The sequence below is a fragment of the Geotrypetes seraphini genome, chromosome 12, assembly GCF_902459505.1.
Source record: "Geotrypetes seraphini chromosome 12, aGeoSer1.1, whole genome shotgun sequence".
In the NCBI taxonomy this organism is placed as follows: domain Eukaryota; kingdom Metazoa; phylum Chordata; class Amphibia; order Gymnophiona; family Dermophiidae; genus Geotrypetes; species Geotrypetes seraphini.
Window position 1 is genome coordinate 84,882,251 of NC_047095.1, and position 21,772 is coordinate 84,904,022.

Here is a 21,772-nt window from a genome sequence, read left to right on the forward strand (position 1 = left end):
AGTTTGTTCAACAGCCTCCTATGAGGAACTGTATCAAAGGCTTTGCTGAAATCCAAGTAAATTACATCTAGCATATGTCCTCGATCCAGCTCTCTGGTCACCCAATCAAAAAATTCAATCAGGTTCGTTTGGCACGATTTACCTTTTGTAAAGCCATGTTGCCTCGGATCCTGTAACCCATTAGATTCAAGGAAATACACTATCCTTTCTTTCAGCAACACTTCCATTATTTTTCCAACAACTGAAGTGAGGCTCACCGGCCTGTAGTTTCCTGCTTCATCCCTGTGACCACTTTTATGAATAGGGACCACATCCGCTCTCCTCCAATCCCCAGGAATCACTCCCGTCTCCAGAGATTTGTTGAACAAGTCTTTAATAGGACTCGCCAGAACCTTTCTGAGCTCCCTTAGTATCCTGAGATGGATCCCATCTGGTCCCATCGCTTTGTCCACCTTCAGTTTTTCAAGTTGCTCATAAACACCCTCCTCCGTGAATGGCGCAGAATCTACTCCATTTTCTCGTGTAACTTTGCCAGACAATCTCGGTCCTTCTCCAGGATTTTCTTCTGTGAACACAGAACAGAAGTATTTGTTTAGCACATTTGCTTTCTCCTCATCACTCTCCACATATTTGTTCCCAGCATCTTTTAGCCTAGCAATTCCATTTTTTATCTTCCTCCTTTCACTAATATATCTGAAAAATTTTTTATCTCCCTTTTTTACATTTTTAGCCATTTGTTCTTCCGCCTGTGCTTTCGCCAAACGTATCTCTCTCTTGGCTTCTTTCAGTTTCACCCTGTAGTCCTTTCTGCTCTCCTCTTCTTGGGTTTTTTTATATTTCATGAACGCCAACTCTTTCGCCTTTATTTTCTCAGCCACTAGGTTGGAGAACCATATCGGCTTCCTTTTTCTCTTGTTTTTATTGATTTTCTTCACATAAAGGTCCGTAGCCATTTTTATCGCTCCTTTCAGCTTAGACCACTGTCTTTCCACTTCTCTTATGTTCTCCCATCCTAACAGCTCTTTCTTCAGGTACTTTCCCATTGCATTAAAGTCCGTACGTTTGAAATCTAGGACAGTGTTTTTCAACCTTTTTTGGGCAAAGGCACACTTGTTTCATGAAAAAAATCACGAGGCACACCACCATTAGAAAATGTTAAAAAATTTAACTCTCTGCCTATATTGACTATATATAAAGTAATTCTCTTGAATAGGAATCAAATAAACACAAAGAAAGTATTTTATAATTACTTTATTACGAAATAAAAATTATAAAATACTTTATTCAGTGCGAAACCTGGGCCTGTTTGGCTGAACACAAAGCTGATATTCTGGCTGGAATCGAAGAAAGACACACACGTAGCTCTTCGTCAACAGCTCTCAGTCTCTCTCTGTATTTGGTTTTTATAGCATACAAAAATAGACAAATATACCCTCCATCCTTTTTATTAAACCACAATAGCAGTTTTTAGCGCAGGGAGCTGCGCTGAATGCCCAGCGCTGCTCTTGACGCTCATAGGCTCCCTGCGCTAAAAACCACTATTGCGGTTTAGTAAAAGGTGACCATATTGTAAAATATAGACAGCAGATATAAATTCAGAACTGTGCATAGTAAGTGAAGGGAAGTTTTCATCTCTGGGAATTTACCCAGTTAACTATTAAGTTATTTGGGCAAATTCCTTTGAAAACTGTGGTAATACTGCCTCCACTTTGCTAAATTTCAAATAAAATCATTTTTCCTACCTTGTCTGGTGATTTCTGGTTGCACTTTCTTCTTCTGACTGTGCATCCAATCTTTCTTCCCTTCTATCAGCCTGTATGCTTTCTCTCCTCCACACCTCATTCCCTCCCCCAACTTTTTCTTCCTCTCTCCCTGACCTTTCTTTCTTTTTTTTCTGTTTCTCTTCTTTCCTTCTGTTTCCCTGCCTGCCCCCTTTTTTTCTTTCTCCCTGCCGTTCCCCAAGCCACTGCCACTGCCACTGCCGCTGCCATCGGGGAACAGGACCCACCAATGGATAACAGGCCCCAAAGCCGACGCCGACGCATGCTCTCCCTGACGTCAATTCTACAATCGAAGAGGAAGTTCCGCCCAGCCAGGCAGCGATTGGCTGGCCCGAACTTCCTCTCCGACTGCAGAACTGACGTCGGGGAGAAGAAGACTTATCGTCTCGATAGATTAGATCGCCAAGACAAAGCGAGTCCTGGGTGATCGACTCACTTTGCCTTGGCGAGCTACTGGCGCCCCTGCCTCGGGCCCCCTGTCAGCTCCGGGCCCGGCGGCCCTGCGGCACACCAGGCAACATCTCGCGGCACACTAGTGTGCCGCGGAACAGCGGTTGAAAAACACTGATCTAGGACTTTAAGTATCGTGCGGCCGCTCTCCACTTTAGCCGTTATATCAAACCAAACCGTTTGATGATCGCTACTACCCAGGTGAGCACCCACTCGAACATTAGAGATACTCTCTCCATTTGTGAGGACCAGATCCAATATCGCTTTTTTCCCTTGTGGGTTCCGTCACCATTTGTCTGAGCAGAGCCTCTTGAAAGGCATCCACAATCTCCCTACTTCTTTCCGATTCCGCAGACGGAACATTCCAGTCCGCATCCGGCAGGTTGAAATCTCCCAACAGCAGAACCTCCTCTTTCCTTCCAAACTTTTGGATATCCACAATCAGATCCTTATCAATTTGCTGCGATTGAGTCGGAGGTCTGTAGACTACACCCACGTAGATAGAAGTTCCATCTTCTCTTTTCAGAGCAATCCATATCGCTTCTTCCTCTCCCCAGGTCCCTTGCATTTTGGTCGCTTGGATATTGATCTTTACATAGAGAGCTACTCCTCCAACTTTATGACCATCTCTGTCCTTCCTAAAAAGATTATATCCCGGTATGTTTGCATCCCATCCATGTGATTCACTGAACCATGTCTCTGTGATAGCAACAATATCTAGATCTGCCTCTAATATCAGGGCTTGCAGATCATGAACTTTGTTGCTTAGACTGCGAGCATTTGTGGTCATCGCTTTCCAGCTATTTTTCAGCGATAATCTCCTTTTTCGTATGGATTTTTGTGTCGTTTCACTTTCCGTTGCAATACTAAGAAATGAGTTGCTGATATTGCTTATGTTGCAGCCTTTACTACTATCACATCTTTTCTTTTTCCTTTACTGCAAAGTCTGTAGGGAGCCTAATTTACAAATTCTTCAGCTCCGCCTCCTCTCACTGAGCTGTGCTAGATTTCTTCAGTCTATATCAAAGCAGCAAGTCAGCCCTAGAGTGGATACATAAAGAGTGGATACATAAAGAGAGAGAGAGAGGGGATGTGGGGATTCTCCCTGAGATAACATAAGTCTATTCTGTTCAACAATACCAGCATTAATTAAAACATTTTGCAATGTAAAACAAGGTGAAATGAAACTTGTGTGCAACCTGCCTCAGCAATTTGAAAATTACTCAATCTGTAAATTTTACACTATTGTAATAAATTCTTCTCCTCCCTGACTGTAAGGGACAGTGGAAGGAAACAAGACATCTGACCATCCAGACATGTCTGGGACAGAAATCAGGCTAATGAACAGATAGGTCAGGCGTCAAGACTGATATTCTTGTTTACAAGAAAGATTAGCAAAGGTAAGAACAATCTTCCATTCTAGTGCAACAAGAATATCAATTTTGACCAATGGGACATACCAAAGTAGTCCCCAGTGCTTAGGGAAGGACAAGTGAACCTGCTGCCAGTTCCACAGATCCAAACTCTGTATCCCTTCTGGCTGCCAAATCCATCTTGTAAAACTTGATAAAAAGTGTGGAGGCAAGATCATGTGGCTGCCCTACAAATTTGTTCATGTGATATAGCTCTAGCCTCTGCCCAGGATGATGCCACTCCTCTGGTGGATTGTGCCTTTATTCCCACAGGAGTCTGTTTTATGCTCCCGATAAAGGCCAGAGAAATTGCCAGTCAAATCCATCTTAAAATGGTCATCTTTGATGCTTACTGTTCCTATCGTGTTGCACCCAGGAGGACAAAGAAATGATCCAACAGGCAAAAATCATTCATCATTTCTAAATAATGAAGAGCTACTGTTCGGACGTCCAGGTGTTTCAGGATCATGTCTTCCTTCTTTAAAATGAAGGGCAAAAAGGCTGGGAGACGCACTTCCTGGCTTATGTGAAAACTAGAAACTACCTAATGGGCAGACTGGATGGGCCATTTGGCCTTTATCTGCCGTCATGTTTCTAAGTTTTTTCTATGTTTTAGTAAGAAGATAGGTATCATTTGAAGTGAAAAAAAAAACCCCCCCCAAACATCAGGCTCCAAAATCTTGAAAGGTTCCCTGCAGGATAGAGCCTGCAATTGATATCCTTCTGGTCAAATTTACGGCCACTAAAAACACAGTCTTGACTGTTAAGTCTGTGAATGAGGCCTCCTCCATGGGCTCAAAAGGAACCCGAGATAGTGCTCACAGGACGCGATTAAAATTCCAGAACAGAAAAGGCTGGTGAGCAGGGAGGCGAAGGCACAATGCTCTCTTTAAAAATCTGGACGAGAAGCCAAAGTTTGCTAATTGGTCTGCCCTCTAAAGCAGGAAGGACCCGCAATCTGTACCTTGAGTGAACCCACTGCAAGGCCTTTATCAAGGCCCTCCTGAAGAAAGGCTAAGACCATGGCAATTGGAGCATTAGTTGGATCTGTGTGTCTCTGACTGCACCAGCTGTGGAAACACTTCCAAATCTTCATATAGGCTGCCGAAGTGGTCTGCTTCTTAGATCTTAGCAGGGTGGTTATCGTCAAATTCGAATAGCCTTTGTGCACTAAAGTTTCACACTCAAGAGCCAAGCTATAAGACCAAAGGGTCTAGATCCTCCAGGGCAATTGGGCCTTGCGAAAGGAGTTCCAGATGACAAGGAAACCTGAACCTCTTGCTCCTCTATGGACCCATCAGGCCTGCATACCATGACTACCTTGGCTGGTCCAGGACAATCAGAATTACCTGCCCCTTGTGGGTCCTTATCCTTTGGAGGACTTTTTCTATCCTCAGCCACAGGGGAAGTACATAAAGAAGCTCTGCTGGAGGCCAGGGCTGGACTAGAGCATCCAGACTGCCACTTCCTAGCTCGTATTTTTGATTGAAGAACTGAGCGGCCATCTTGTTGCTATGTCGGTCAACCCCAGCACTGTACAATGTTGTCTCCTGAGACAGAGACTACTCTTATGGATCTAGTGTCTGACAACTCAGGAAATCCACTTACACATTTTTCACTTCTGCTACATGTGCCAACGAGAGAGCCAATAGATGGGCCTCGGTCCATTGAACATCTGAGCCTCCAATCTCCAGTTCTTCCCTGCCAGTTGACATAGGCTACCATTGTGGTATTGTCTGAGAAGATATGAACTGCCTTGCTCTCCAAGATGCTCTCTAATGCCTGATCGCTCTCAGCTCCAAGCAGTTGACTGACCAACCCCTCTGTGAAGGCGACAACTGATTTTGCAATGGATGCCCTTAGTGATGGGCGCGTCAAGCTGAAGAAGCTGGCAACAGAGGCATTCCCCAGGATAGGGACTGTGGCTCCAGCCACCAGTCTAGGCTGCACAAAGCTGTGTTTGTCCAAGTCCAGAGCATCTGACTTTGGGGACTGTTAGAAGAGCAGTATCTCCTGACTGCTTCACCTTCTCTCACTTTTAATACGTTTGCAGGGGTACCTGGCAGTATCATTAGTGCCAACGTGGATGAGCAGCATCGGATAATAGCCATCAGGCTTCATGGGTCTTGGCAATCTCTCCATAACATCTTGGATTTTGGCATCATGCAGACGGCATACCTCCCAGGACATCATATCTGGTCTGTAGATGGACACTTCTGTACCCCTCAGAAGGAACCACCACTACACCTTACGCCTCCTAAAGGTCATGGATACAGCAATTTTTAGGATTTCAAGCTTTGGTCCTTCCTTTCCTTGGGATGCTCTCATCTTCTCCACTTCTAGGGCAGCATACCAGTTTTTCAGTTCAAGAGCAAGTGGAGTCGCAGTACCAATCTTTAACAGTTCTGTAATCTGAGTCCCTTTGACATGGAGGGAAAAACAGCTGATTCGATATCAAAGGGCTCAATGGCCGAGGAGCTCTAGTGACATGAAAAATATCAATGTTCCTCAGGGAGATAAAGACTTCAAGAGCCCCAAAGGCCTGAAAATTCAAACTTTACAAAAATGAACCAAAAAGAGATTAGGTTTTTACCTTGATAATATCTTTTTCCAGTAGATAGGGATGACATGCTGAACTAAGAGTCTTCCATCTGCTCTCTTGGGATGGGCCCCAAAGTAACGGGCTGGGTCAAGAACTGGTTAAGTGGAAGACAGAGGGTAGTGGTCAATGGATATCACTTTGAGGAAAGGGATATTACCACTGGTGTGCCTCAAGGTTCTGTTCTTGGGCCTGCTCTTTTTAACATTTTTATAAGCGATATTGCGGAAGGGCTGTCAGGTAAGATTTGCCTCTTTGTGGATGATACCAAAATCTGCAATAGAGTAGACACTCTGGATGGTGTGAATGACATGAAGAAAGACCTAGCAAAGCTTGAAGACTGGTCTGAAATTTTGGCAGCTAAAATTTAATGCTAAGAAATATAAGGTCATGCATTTGGGCTACAAAAACCCAAATGAGGGGGTGAAGAACTTTTGTGCACGACAGAAGAGCTGGACTTGGGTGTGACTATATGTGATGATCTTAAGGTGGCCAAACAGGTTGAAAAGGTGACAGTGAAAGCTAGACAAATGCTAGGGTGCATAGGAAGAGGTATGGCCAGTAGGAAAAATGAGGTATTGATGCCCCTGTATAAGACTCTGGTGAGACCTCATTTAGAATATTATGTACAATTCTAGAGCCCGAATCTTCAAAGAGATATAAAAAGGATGGAGACTGTCCAGAGTAAGGCTACTAAAATGGTGCGTGGTCATCATAAGGCATACAGGGACTTAAAGATCTCAATATGTATACTTTAGAGCAGGGGTGTCAAACTCAATCATATAAGGGGCCGCAATCTAAAACATAGGCTAAGTCGCGGGCTGAATTTGTTATTAAGATACTTAGGGGTCCTTTTATTAAGGTATGCCAACCAATTTAGCGCGCGCTAAATGTGCACCTTAATAAAAGGACCCCTTAGTCTTAGTATAAATATTGGGTTACAACCTCTCCAACCCCACGCCAGCTCTGTGATGTAAACAAAATAAATAAGAGAGACTTTTCCTCTCTCTTCCCAACTACCCTCCTATCCAGTATCTCTATCCCCCCCTACATCATGCCTTCTGTCCAACTTCTCTCCTTTTTTGTTCATTCCCTCCCTAAATCCCACTGTCCACCATCTCTCTTCCTCTCCTCTGTTTTAGCTACACTAACAAGTATCTATTTTTAGAACTGCCTCCCTGCTGTTGTAAAATATGGTTGATGTATTCAGCTATGGTTGAAGCCTTGAGAATGGGCACTACAGCACAGGAGTTTCAAACTTGTGCTAATTAAACCATTGTGACCATATGTGCCACCTCTTCAAAAAAAGCCAGCAATTGGATCTGCAGGGGGAGGTTAATGACCTAAGACTTCCCTGATATCAATATTGGAATTCACACTTTTTGCACTTTAATTAAATTGTCACCGGTGTTCTTATCTTCCATAATCTGTCACGTGTTTGTTAGCAAACAAGAGTTCTCATAATTATTAGTGTTGATTTGCTTCCCGGGGAACATTAATTTACACTTATAAAATCCTTTTGGGTCTGGAGATATCTAATGTAGAAAAAGGCCCATCCCGCATATGTTGTGAAAAGTCAAAGTCTTACCTTCAGCTAATTTCAGCAGCCTGCAGAGAGGATCGCCAGTGCTGTAGTGATCCTTGCAGGCTGCTATCGGCCTCTGCGGCACGTTCCCTCTGCCGCGGTCCTGCCCCTCCTCTGACATCAGGGGTGGGATCGCGGTAGAGGGAACATGCTGCTGAGGATGACAACAGCCTGCAAGGATTGCTACAGCACTGGCGATCCTCTCTGCAGGCTGCCAAAATTAGCTGAAGGTAAGAGCGGCACTTCCCGAATTGCACTCTGTCTGCCGGAGGGCCAGCTTAAGTTAAATTTTTTAATTGTCTGGCGGGCCAAATTTTACTACACTGCGGGGCCAGAGTTTGACATGTATGCTTTAGAGGAAAGGCAGGAGAGATATGATAGAGACGTTTAAATACCTACATGGCGTAAATGCACATGAGTAGAGTCTCTTTCATTTGAAAGGAAGCTCTGGAATGGGAGGGCATAGGATGAAGTTAAGAGGTGATAGGCTCCGGTGTAATCAAAGAAATATTTTTTTTACAGAAAGGGTGTTAAGATGCGTGGAACGGTCTCCCGGAAGAAGTGGTGGAGATAAAGACTGTGTCTGAATTCAAGAAGGCATGGGATAGGCACGTGGGATCTCTCAGAGAGAGAAAGAGATAATGATTACCGCGGAAGGGCAGACTAGATGGGTCATTTGGTCTTTATCTGCCATCATGTTTCTTTGTTTCTATGTTTCTGACCAAGTGGTTCAAAATCTAGCTCAACCTTGATCCAGTTGACACTAAAAAATAAAGAGAACTTTAAAAATAGCTAAAAAGCCTTAACTATGGCAAATAATGGGAAAAAGGGGCACTGCATAACCACCATGGGACTTAACAGCAACAATCTATAGTACTGAAGACATGAAACCAAAATGTGAGCTGTGAGGAGCATTGAAAAGTGACTAATAGCTTCACATAAAAATTACAACTGAAGCTTCAGCACTCTTGAGGTTGTAGGTTCAAACCTTGCGCTGCTCCTTGTGACCCTGGGCAAGTCACTTAATCCGCCACAGCCCCAGGTCAAAAGGGGAAAATACTTGAAGTACCTGTATGTAAACCATTTTGAGTGTGGTAGTAAAACTATAAAAGGGCAGTATACAAGTCCCAAACCCTTTCCCTATGAAGGTGTATGCGTACACAGTAGAAAGTTGGGCTCTATCAGATGAAATCACTCACGTGAAGACAGATGTATCTTGCTTGTCCTTGATGAAAACATCTCATCCCAAAAATGTCCATTCCTCATGTGCCATTGGAAAAACATCTTTATTAAATAACTCCCAATGTATTTTAAATTGTAAAGACGCAAAGATAGAAGCATTCAATTTACACTGATTACAAACCCTGAAAAAAAGCACAATTACTTACCATAACAGACGTTATCTGGGGACAGCAGGCAGATATTCTCACATGTGGGTGATTTCATCCACAAAGCCTGGTACAGAGTGTCAAAGTGTACCTTTAAGCTTTAGAAAGCTTTTGGGTCTAGGAAACGAAAGATGTTTTTTTTGAACATATGGGAGCCTTATCTGCAAGTCTTACATCCTAAGGGTCGCAGTGTGGTTTTAAGATGGGTGACCTAATTTGTTAGTTAGTTGGGTTGGAAGAGTAAAATGGTGAGTAAAATGGTTGGGTGGGGTGGAAAGTATCATTGGGAGGGAGGAGAGGGGGGTTTGAGGAGGGGAAATGGGGAGTATTGAAGGTTCTGGCAATTAGTCAAAGGTGCCGAGGAGAGTGGAGGAGCAGAGTACTTTCGGGTTCCTGTTCCAGAAGGAGAAGGGCAGCGCCGGTGAAGGTAGGATTTAAAAACAAAAACAAACAAAAAGGCAAGAGGAAGCAAGGCTTGGGGAAGCGGCGAGAGTTCGCTCCGCCCCCCCCACCGCGTCACAGGCTGCACCGGTCTCCCCCTTAAGAGGGAGGAGCCAACGGCACCCAGCCATTGGGCGCGCTGCGAAGGCGAGCGGCAAAGGCGCTCGCCTTAGCGAGAGCGCTTTTGCGAAGGGCCTCAAGAAGGGCAAGTCACTACATCCAGGAGCACTGGGGAAAGACTGTAAGGTAAAGAAGAAGCAGGTGCAGAAGGAACAAACACACACAAGAAATAGTAAAGGTAAGGTAGAGTGAAGGCAGCGTACTCAAGAATAAGGCAACAAGGCAAGATACAGGCGCTGAAAGAAGTAAGCACACAAGGAACACGTAATCTCAACTGTTATCTTGAAGTAGGAGCGACAATGGAAGCAGAGGGAAACCAAAAGATGAGCTGTCATATGTATGACTACCTCCCCTCGGGGAGACAGTCATATGTATGCGGTCGGTGTCAGGAGCTGGAAAGCTTGAAGAAGGAAGTCCAGCGACTAGAGGGCAAGATACAAGAGCTAGAAGGACTTTATATCACGGAGGACCCAATCAGGACAGCTGATGACTTCATGAATGAGAGACACATCGAGGAGGAAGTCAGGGAACTCAAGAAATTCAATGAGGAAGCATACAGGATGAGGGTGGAAGAAAACGAACCTCAGAGGAAAGATGAAGTTATACCAACTCCAGCATGGAAGGGCGAACAAGTAACAGATGACCTCAAGGAAGACACCCACAGAGGAACACCACACGAGGTGGAGGAATTGGCTACTCGAAGCCCAGAAGAAGAAGCGGAGCACACGGAGGACATAGATCTGAGACCAAAGCGAAATTTGAAGAAGGGAAAGTCAGCGATACTAGTGGGAGACTCGATCCTGAGGCATGTGGACAGCCACATAGCAGGAGGGAGAGAGGATCGACTGGTGACCTGCCTGCCAGGAGCGACATCGTGGACAAAATTGGAAAGATCTTGGAAAGTACGGAGACGGAAGAGAATGCAGTAATGATCCATATCAGGACGAACGATGTCAGCAGAAGGGACTATAGAAGAAGCATGCTGATAGAACAGTTCAAGATGCTGGGAAGGAAGCTGAAGATGAGGACCCAGAAGATAGCGTTTTCAGAGATCCTACCAGTACCGAGGGCGGATGTGAAAAGGCAGGAGGAACTACAATCAATAAATGCGTGGATGAGGAGATGGTGTGAGGAAGAAGGGTTCTACTTCGTGAGGAACTGGACAACGTTCTGGGGCAAGAGCAAGCTCTACAGGAGAGATGGACTGCATCTGAGCATGGCGGGAACAAGACTTCTAGCAAACAACGTCAGGAGGGGAATAGAAAAGGCTTTAAACTAAGAAGAAGGGGAAGCCGACAGTCAACCAAGCGTCGACGATTCGGAAGAAGGTATCCCATGAAGATACCAAGGGGAAAGAAGGCTGGGAAGAAGCAACAGACAAATTACAGGAGTCAACTAACCCAGAAGAGGAGATTAGAAGGAATATAATAAAAGAGAAGAAACTAAAGACCGAAGCACAGGGAAAGGAAATGAAGGCAACAAAATACCAGGACCTAAAGTGCACATATACTAATGCAAGAAGCCTAAGAAACAAAATGGGAGAATTAGAAGCCATGGCCAATGTGGAGGACATAGACATCATTGGAATCTCTGAAACATGGTGGAATGAGGAAAGCATTTGGGATACAGCACTACCGGGGTACAAGCTCTATCGCCAGGACAGGTCAGGACAGAAAGGCGGTGGAATAGCACTATACATAAAAGAAAGCATACAATCGAAAAGAATGGACACAACAGAGACGACCAACAAGCTAGAATCACTATGGGTTAAAATATCAGGAAGGAAAGGGCCCAAAATAAATAGGCCTATACTATCGTCCAACCAGACAAACCAGAGATATCGATGAGGAAATGGAAGCCGAGATGAAGCGAGAATGCAAAAGTGGTAACACGGTCATTATGGGGGACTTCAATTATCCCGGGATAGACTGGAGTCTTGGAAGCTCAAGATGCGCTAGGGAGACTGAATTCCTGGAGGCTATACAAGATTGCTTCATGGAGCAACTTGTTAGGGAACCGACGAGAGGAAATACCACTCTGGATCTAATCCTAAATGGACTAAGGGGACCTGCTAAGGAAGTGGAAGTAGTGGGACAGTTGGGAAACAGCGATCATAATATGATCAAGTTCAAGGTTGAGGTAGGAATGTTGAAAGGAAAGAGAACCATAGCAACAACTTTTAATTTCAGGAAAGGAAACTACGAAGCAATGAGGGGAATGGTAAAGAAGAAACTTAGGAACATTTCCAAAAAATGGCAATCGGTAGAACATGCCTGGTCTTTTTTCAAGGACACAGTGTGCGAGGCACAAAATCTGTATATCCCCAGTTTCAGAAAAGGGTGCAACAAGAGTCGAACAAAAGACCCGGCGTGGATAACTAAAATAGTGAAGGAAGCGATAGGCAATAAGAGAAATTCATTCAGAAAATGGAAAAAAGACAAAACTGAGGAAAACTGGAAAGTGCACAGGAGGTATCAAAAAGAATGTCACCGTGTGGTTCGAAAAGCCAAGAAAGAATATGAAGAGAGACTAGCCAGGGAAGCACGAAATTTCAAACCATTCTTTGGATATGTTAAAGGAAAGTAGCCGGCCAGGGAGGAGGTGGGACCGCTAGACGACGGAGACAGGAAGGGAGTGGTGAAGGAGGAAAAAGAGGTTGCAGAAAGTCTTAACATGTTCTTTTCATCTGTATTTACAAACGAGGACAAAACAAACATATCACAACCAGAGCAAATCTTCAGTGGAAATCAAGCACAAAAGTTAACATCCATGGAAGTGTGCCTTGATGATGTGCGCAAGCAGATAGAAAAACTAAAAATTGACAAATCCCCGGGTCCGGATGGAATCCATCCAAGGGTTCTGAAGGAACTAAAGGAGGAAATAGCGGAACTACTGCAGCAAATTTGCAATCTATCCCTGAAAACAGGCGAGATCCCAGAGGATTGGAAGATAGCCAACGTTACGCCCATCTTTAAAAAGGGATCAAGAGGTGATCCGGGAAACTACAGACCGGTGAGTCTGACCTCGGTTCCAGGCAAAATGGCGGAAGCAATGATAAAAGAACAAATCGATGAACATTTTGAAAAAAATAAACTTCTGATAACCAGCCAACATGGATTCTGCAAGGGGAGATCATGCCTTACTAACTTATTGCACTTCTTCGAGAGAATTAACAAACAAATGGACAGAGGAGACCCCATAGACATCATATACCTAGATTTCCAGAAAGCCTTCGATAAGGTGCCTCATGAACGTCTACTCCGGAAACTGAAGAACCATGGGGTGGATGGAGACGTGTATAGATGGATCAGAAACTGGTTAGAGGGTAGGAAACAGAGGGTAGGGGTGAAGGGCCACTACTCAGACTGGAGGAAGGTCACGAGTGGTGTTCCGCAGGGCTCGGTGCTCGGGCCGATGCTCGGGCCGATGCTATTTAATATATTTATAAATGATCTAGAAACAGGGACAAAGTGTGAGATAATAAAATTTGCAGATGACACTAAACTATTTAATGGAGCTTGGACAAAGGAGGACTGCGAAGAATTGCAAAGGGACTTGGATAAACTAGGGGAATGGGCGACGAGATGGCAGATGAAGTTCAACGTTGAGAAGTGTAAAGTATTGCAAGTAGGAAGTAGAAACCCGAGGTTCAATTACACGATGGGAGGGATGTTATTGAATGAGAGTACCCAAGAAAGGGACTTGGGGGTAATGGTGGACATGACAATGAAGGCGACGGCACAGTGCACAGCGGCTGCTAAGAGGGCGAATAGAATGCTAGGTATAATCAAGAAGGGTATTACAACCAGGACGAAAGAAGTCATCCTGCCGTTGTATCGGGCGATGGTGCGTCCGCATTTGGAGTACTGCGTCCAATATTGGTCGCCGTACCTTAAGAAGGACATGGCGTTACTCGAGAGAGTTCAGAGGAGAGCGACACGTCTCATTAAAGGGATGGAAAACCTTTCATACCCTGAGAGATTGGAGAAACTGGGTCTCTTTTCCCTGGAGAAGAGGAGACTTAGAGGGGATACGATAGAGACTTACAAGATCATCAAGGGCATAGAGAGAGTAGAGAGGGACAGATTCTTCAAACTTTCAAATAATAAAAGTACAAGAGGGCATTCAGAAAAATTGAAAGGTGACCGATTCAAAACAAATGTTAGGAAGTTCTTCTTTACCCAACGTGTGGTGGACATCTGGAATGCGCTTCCAGAAGATGTAATAGGACAGAGTACTGTACCAGGGTTTAAGAAAGGATTAGACAATTTCCTGCTGAAAAAGGGGATAGAAGGGTATAGATAGAGGATTACTACACAGGTCCTGGACCTGTTGGGCCGCCGCGTGAGCGGGCTGCTGTGCACGATGGACGTCAGGTCTGACCCAGTGGAGGCATTGCTTATGTTCTTATAAGGATAAGTGGCTCAGGTGGGGACAAGGGGTGGTGTGACATTTTGGGGGTTCAAAAAAGTACAGGGCTTTTGGAGGGTTTGGAGTACCTTTCCACCCTCATTAATCTCACTTGCCCTATGTAGAGAAGGAATAGGAGGGAGTTTGGTTTATGTTACTCTTTTATTGTATATGCTTGTTCTATTATTGTATATAATGCATTATTATTTGTACTGTGCACCTTTGGGGTGCGCTGGTGTTGTATTTGCTGTGTTTGCATCAATAAAAGTTGTTTGAACCTAAGACTGTCTGTATGCACGAGTGCCTTCCCGCCAGATGCCGGCTTGCAAGGTTGGCGGTTCTTTGCCGAAGTGAAGAAGTCAACCAGGGGAGGGTGGGTGGGGTTTAAGAATATCTGCCTGCTGTCTCCAGATAACATCTGTTATGGTAAGTAACTGTGCTTTATCCCAGGACAAGCAGGTAGCATATTCTCACATGTGGGACTCCCTAGCTTAAGAAATGGGATGGAAGGAGATTTGGCCTCTAAATAAAACAAATATGTAGGTCTCCGACCAAAATGTACATATAATGACTGATTCGAGCAGGTGGAGCAAAGGAAAGAAAAGAAATTAGAATAATCACAGGCGTGGAACAGTCCTCAGAAAGAGGAAAGGGCAACAATGTAAGAAGAGCAATGTGCAGGGAGGCTCTAAAGAAGGAGACAACTTCAGAACAGAAGGAAAGTTAAAGTATAAGCGAGGGAGATGCTATGAGGACTCAAGGAGAAAAAGCAGAGTATATAGGAGTGCCATATGAAGAATCCCACAAAGCCATTTGTTTACCAAATTGAGAAGACAGGAAATGAAAGGGAAAAACCAAAATAAAAAGGTGGTTCCCGTTGAATAGGCTAATATCGAAGAATGAGACCAGAAACAAAAGCATAGAACGTACTACAGAGTGTAGAATAGAACTGAAACTGCTCCGCTGATTCCCACTCACCTACTTGGTACTCTCTTGCCCTCTGTCATCCCTCAACCTATTGCTCTCCATTGCAACAGTCCCTGATGACTTCAAACATGCTATTTTCACACCGCTTCTCAAGAAACCCTCACTGGACCCCACATATCCCTCCAACTATCATCCATCTCACTGCTCCCTTTCTTATCCAAGTTACTTGAACATGCTGTTCACCACCGTTGCCTAGATTTCCTCTCCTCCCATGCTATTCTGGATCTGCTTCAGTCAGACTTTCGCTCGCTGTACTAGTTTCCAATTATCTGTTCTTAGCCAAATCCAAAGGCCTCTACTCTATCCTCATCCTTCTCAATCTGTCTGCTGCCCTTGATACTGTTGATCACTGCCTACTCCTTGATTCACTGTCCTCGTTGGGATTCCAAGGTTCTGCCCTCTCCTGGTTTTCTTCCTATCTCTCCAATCACACTTTCGGTGTATGCAATGGTGGTTCCTCCTACACAGCCTTCCCACTATCGATTGGTATACCTCAAGGCTCTGTCCTAGGACTACTCCTTTTCTCAATCTACACTTGCTCACTTGGAGCGCTGATCTCCTTCCATGGCTTCCAGTATCATCTCTATGCTGACAACTCCCAGATCTACCTCTCTGCACCAAATATCTCTACTGAAACTCAGACCAGTCTCAGCCTGCCTGCCCAACACTGCTGCCTAGATGTCTCACTGTCATCTAAAATTGAATTTCCAAGTTTATTTATTCATTGCTATTTTACTTATCAAACAGATACCTAAACAATGGTTTACAATGGAATGAGACTAAAAAAAATTTAAACATTCAAAAATAAAACGTATCTAAAAACAGAAATAAAGGTAAGAAAATAAGAGAGGTAGCATAACAGACTGACATACTGGAAACAAGACGGGAGGAGAGGCATGGTAAGTTAATAAATACATCGAGATTGAAAATAAAGGGTGGAAAGTGCTGGAGGGAAAAATATATTATGGTAGGGCTCACTTCAAAAGAAGCATTTTTGCAAAGTCCATCAAGGAGCTATGTGGATTTTATTTGAAAGAAATTAGATCAGTGGTTGTAGGCATCTTTTAAAAAGAAAGTCTTTAAGTTTGGACTTGAATTTTTCCAGAGTTTTCTGGGCAGAGATCCAATGGGAGGGCATTCCACAGAGAGGGGGCAATAATCAAGAAAATGGATTTACGGGTTGTGTCATAAAATAGTTCACATATAGAGGGGATGGCAAGCAGGTTTTGATTGTTGAAATAAAGTGTCCTGGAAGGAGCATATAGGATCAGAAGTTTGTCTATAAAAGCTGGCGAATTGGAATGTTTGGTTTTGAATGTTAGTAGAAGTACTTTGTAGGATAGACGATGGGTAATGGGTCGCCAGTGTGCTTTATGAAGAAGGGGGGGTAACCTGGTCAAATTTCTTTGCTCGGTAAATTAATTTAACTGGAGTATTTTGCAGGAGTTGCAGACAACGTATCTCTTTCTGTATTATGCGCTGCAGTAGTCGAAATTACAAGAGAGTGAATCAGAATGTTGATAAGGGGGGGGTCTAGAAGTGAAGAGATGGAGCGATTGAGTATTAATTTATGGAAACGTTTCCGAGTAACCGCACTGATTTGTTGGTGAAAACTGAGGTCTTTATCGAGGATGATTCCAAAAAATTTTATTTTGGTATCTATTTGAATTGGGAAAGAGTCAATGTAGATGGGTAGGTATACTGTATATTTTCTTCTAATGAGGTTGGGAATATTATGCCTTTCGATTTAGAGATATTCAATGCGAGTTTATTTTGCTGAAGTCAAGAGCTAATTTTATTGAGTTTACAGTTGATATCTATTATTTCTTCAGGTGCTTTTGGATTTAAAGGTGAAGCAGTTGAATATCATCAGCATACGTGAACACAGTAAATCCTATAGATTGAGCTAGCGTAAGTAAGGGGTCAAGAAGATGTTAAAAAGAAGTAGCGAAAGGATCGAATCCTGTGGGACTCCGTAAGTTTGATAGATGGTGGAAGATGTGGTATTGTTAAAGCTGACTTTGTAATTTTGGTTTTGAAAATACGATGTGAACCATTGTAAAGCTGTTCCAGCGATACCAATAGATTGCAGTCTTGTAAATAGTCAAGAGATATCAGAAGAAAGGATTTACGGTGGTCTTTGAAATAAAGGATAGTGATAGTTCAGTAGAGTGATGTACTCAAAATCCAGTTTGGTATGGGTGGAGACAATTGTTTTTTTCTGCAAAATTGGAAAGCTGATTAAAAAACAACTTTTTCATTGAGTTTGGCTAGGAAAGGTAAATTTGCAATGGGTCAATAGTTGGTAATTTGATTTTCAGAGATATTTGTTTGTTTGATCTTTGGAAATACTAAGGCTGATTTCCATGAAGAAGGCATAAAGGCCCAGATTCTCTAAAAGTGCGTCCCGATTTTAGGCAGCTGTAGGCGTCCTACAGCTGTCTAATCAGCCAATCGGGATGCACGTTTTTTAAAAAAAAATGCTCCCAAGGCAGGCCTGAAGGCGCCTCCGGGAGCCTAGGGAGACCCGCAAGATGCCTAAGCTCGTCTAAGGGCCTTAGGCGGGCCTTAGGCTGAACCTAGGCGGCCCTACGCGTCTCCCTAGTAGATGAGAAGCTTAAAAATGTAGGCCAGCAAAATGCTGGTCTACATTGTAAGTAAACGCAGCCGCTCTACTTATCGCGGCAAGGGATCTCTCTGCCGCTATAAGTATAGCGGGCCGTGGCCCCTGACCGATCACTGGCAGGAGGGTGCCCAAACCCTCCTGCCCGAAGACGCACCCCCCTCCCCGACACTACCGACCGCCCCCCCCGACATTACTGATCCCCCCCCCCGACAATATCGGTCGCTGGCAGGAGGGTGCCCAATCCCTCCTGCCCGAAGACGCACACCCCCCCCGGCGCTAACAACCCCCACTCCACCAAACCTGTTCTTACAGATGGGTCTTGCACGTCGAGCAAGCAGGCATGCCTCTTCGAAATGAGGCGGGCCCGCCCCTTCCCAGCCCATCCCGCCGAAGCCTAAGGCCTGATTGGCCCAGGCTCTAGAAGCCTGGACCAATCAGGCCTTAGGCATATCGGGTCCGCCCATCCCCACTTAATCTAAGGCCTGATTGGCCAATCAGACCTTAGACTTAGTAGGGATGGGCGGACCCGCTATTCCTAAGGCCTGATTGGTCCAGGCTTCTAGAGCCTGGGCCAATCAGGCCTTAGGCTTCGGCGGGATGGGCCGGGAAGGGGCGGGCCTGCTTGCTCGACGTGCAAGACCCATCTGTAAGAACAGGTTTGGTGGAGTGGGGGTTGTTAGCGCCGGGGGGGGTGTGCGTCTTCGGGCAGGAGGGATTGGGCACCCTCCTGCCAGCGACCGATATTGTCGGGGGGGGATCAGTAATGTCGGGGGGGGCGGTCGGTAGTGTCGGGGAGGGGGGTGCGTCTTCGGGCAGGAGGGTTTGGGCACCCTCCTGCCAGCGACCGATATTGTTGGGGGGGGAGATCGGTAATGTCGGGGGGGGCGGTCGGTAGTGTCGGGGAGGGGGGTGCGTCTTCGGGCAGGAGGGTTTGGGCACCCTCCTGCCAGTGATCGGTCAGGGGGCCACGGCCCGCTATACTTATAGCGGCAGAGAGATCCCTTGCTGCGATAAGTGTAGCGGGCCGTGTCTAATCTAACCCGATTCTCTAACCCGCGTCTGTAACATGGACGCCGGTTACAGAATCGGAGTTTAGGCCGATTCTGAATAGGACGCCTCTCCCGGGCGTCCTATACAGAATCAGGGCCTAGGTGTCTTGCGGGCCTCGCCTTCAATATAGGCGGCCTGCCTGGGGAGCATTTTTTTTTTTAAAACGTGCATCCCGATTGGCTGATTAGACAGCTGTAGGACGCCTACAGCTGCCTAAAATCGGGACGCACTTCTAGAGAATCTGGGTCAAAGCCTATAGAAAGGCTTTTGCTGATCATATCATGAAGAAAAGGTTCAAATATTGTGAAATGTTTTTTTGAGTGTGATAGGAAGTATGGTTTCAAGGGAGTTATTTTGTATATTTAGATTCTGTATTGTTCTCTGGCTAAAACAGAGCTGTTCATCTTCCCGCCTAAACCCCCCCTCCCCGCTTGCCTCGTTCTCTGTCTTTGTGGACAACACTTTCATCCTTCCTGTTTTATCTGCTTGTAATCTCGGGGTCATCTTTGACGCCTCTCTCTTCTTCGTCCAGATACAACATATCGCTAAAACCTGCTGCTTCTTCCTCTAAAATATTAGCAAAATTCAACCTTCCTTTCTGAGCACACTATCAAAACACTTATCTACGCCCTCATCACCTCACGCTTAGACTACTGCAACTTGCTACTCTCAGGCCTTCTGCTTAGCCATCTCGCTCCCCTCCCATCTGTCCAGAATTCAGCTGCACGACTCATATTCCGGAAGAACCGCTATATTCACGTTACCCCTCTTCTAAAGTCACTTCATTGGCTTCCCATCAGTTTCCAAATACAATTCAAACTCCTCTTACTGACCTACAAATGCACTCAACTCAGCTGTCCCTCACTATCTCTCTCCGCTTATCTCTCTCTGTGTCCACCCCCACACACCCCCGTGAGCTTCGCTCAGCTGATAAGTCCTTCCTATTTGTACCCTTCTCTGCCAACTCCAGACTTTGCCCCTTCTACCTTGCTGGCCATATGCTTGGAACAAGCTGCTCGAATCCCTACGGCAGGTTCTGTCTCTGACAACATTCAAGGCACAGTTACAAGCTCACCTCTTCAAAAGTGCTTTCAACTCTTATCTCCTCTTACCTTGGATCCTGCATCCACAACCCTTTATGTCATGTCTGTCTGTCCCAAGTTAGATTGTAAGCTCTACTGAGCAGTGACTGTCTATTAAATGTCAAAATGTACAACGCTATGTATGCCTTTCAGCACTATAAAAGTGATAAATAGTAGTAGTTGACTGAAGATTAAATCATATATGAACAGTTCTGCCAGGGGCTCTGGAATGTCTTGTAAAGAGAAGAGCACCAAAGCAGGAAAATAGAGAAGAAACATTTACTCTCAAGATATATGCTGGAAAGAAAATAAAGATGATCAAGTTGAGAAGTGACAGAAAGAACAGTGAACGGGAGATAAAAACATTAAATGCTCCTGTTGAAGTAGTAAGGGTATATCCAGAAAGAAATATAATCCCATGGAAGTGAACTTCGCAGTGACCAGATAGCTGTGAAAAATAGTTACGAGAGTAGAAAAGAATCAGACAGGAAAGGCAAAGCCTTTGGGATGGGAAATTATGTGTCTTATGTATGTACCAGAAGTAATCTGGAACTTGAACCTTGGACATTTGGTTCTAATACCCGAACTGTTCTTTTGGTTTGTTTTTTCCTTAGTCCTGGAAGATTGGGAAGAGATCCAGCAGGAAAGAGAAAGCAGCACAGGTTGTGTGAAAAAAAGTCCAAAAAGCCATAGACAACACCGGTGGGGACAAAGGATTCAAAAACGCCCACAGGCCCCAAAAGTGAAAATTAAGAAATTTAATTAAAATTTGAAAGGATTTAAAAGAAAAAACAACCAAGAAGAGAAATTGAGAGAAATAATAGAAAAAAACAAAGTAAGAAGACAAACTCAACTAGACAAAGTCCAGATATGTTGTCTTCACTCCGCGGAAAATGAAAAACTGATGACCTTGAGAGCTGGTGTTGGGAGGAAGGCATTTGCACTTGCACATACACAGTGCAGGCAGTCAAAGTTTTCTAAAGCTCTAAAGCTTAAAATGACAGTATACTTTGGCACTGTCCGTACCAAGCTCCGAGGACGATGTCACCCACATGTGAGAACATGCTGCCTGCTTGTCCTGGGATATAAATCAAAGTACTAATGCTCCCTTAAAAAAAATTAAAAGCAAACCCAAGTACTTACCTCTGGCTGAATAGCTTTAAATACTGGGCAATCCATTAACGTTATCTGACCCTGAAAGAGAGTTAAAAAAAAAAATAAAATTATTTGACATTCAGGAGCTATAGTGACAAGGATGCTAGTGCTTCAATTCATTACTTGTCACATTTTCAAGATGAACTGTTGCTTGATTAAATATTCTTAATGAAGAGAAGGAAGAAAACAAATAGCTCAAGGAGCACTAAGCCAGAGATTTTTTTTTTTAATTTTATTTTTAATTTTGATTTCTATCCCATTCTCCCAGCAGCTCAGAATGGGTTACAAATTGACATTCACAATCGATTTGAGAACAGACTAGTCATGACAACAAATAGGTTACAGTTAGACAATTACAGATCTTATTCTAGAGTCCAGACTGGTCATAACAAAGAGTACTTGGAGAAGTAAAATGAGGAAGCTGATCACTGATGGTCCGATTGGCCTGTAGCAGATATTCTCTACAGACAGCTAAACAACATGCATAAGCAGGTGACATCATCTGAAGGTGCCAGGAAATAGTAGCACTCAAGAGTTCAGAATTAGCATAAAATTCTAGTTTCCTTAGCAAAAAGTTCAGAAAAAAACTAGATGAGTTGGGCAGGATTGTGTGAACAGAGAATACACAAATGGGGAGGGTAGTTTTGGATGTCCAATTTAGAATTTTAGATAGAAAGTTGCAATCC

At 44.4% G+C, this 21,772-nt stretch overlaps 1 protein-coding gene across 7 annotated transcripts in view; it reads right to left on the reverse strand.

Moving 5' to 3' along the window:
- RALGPS2 (Ral GEF with PH domain and SH3 binding motif 2) overlaps nucleotides 1-21,772 on the reverse strand; it is a 595,760-nt gene that overhangs the window by 492,395 nt on the left and 81,593 nt on the right. For all 7 annotated transcript variants that reach the window (XM_033915477.1, XM_033915478.1, XM_033915474.1 and 4 more), the window contains exon 4: nucleotides 21,075-21,125. In XM_033915477.1, coding sequence (XP_033771368.1) covers nucleotides 21,075-21,125 — 51 coding nt within the window. The remainder of the gene's footprint in view (nucleotides 1-21,074; nucleotides 21,126-21,772) is intronic.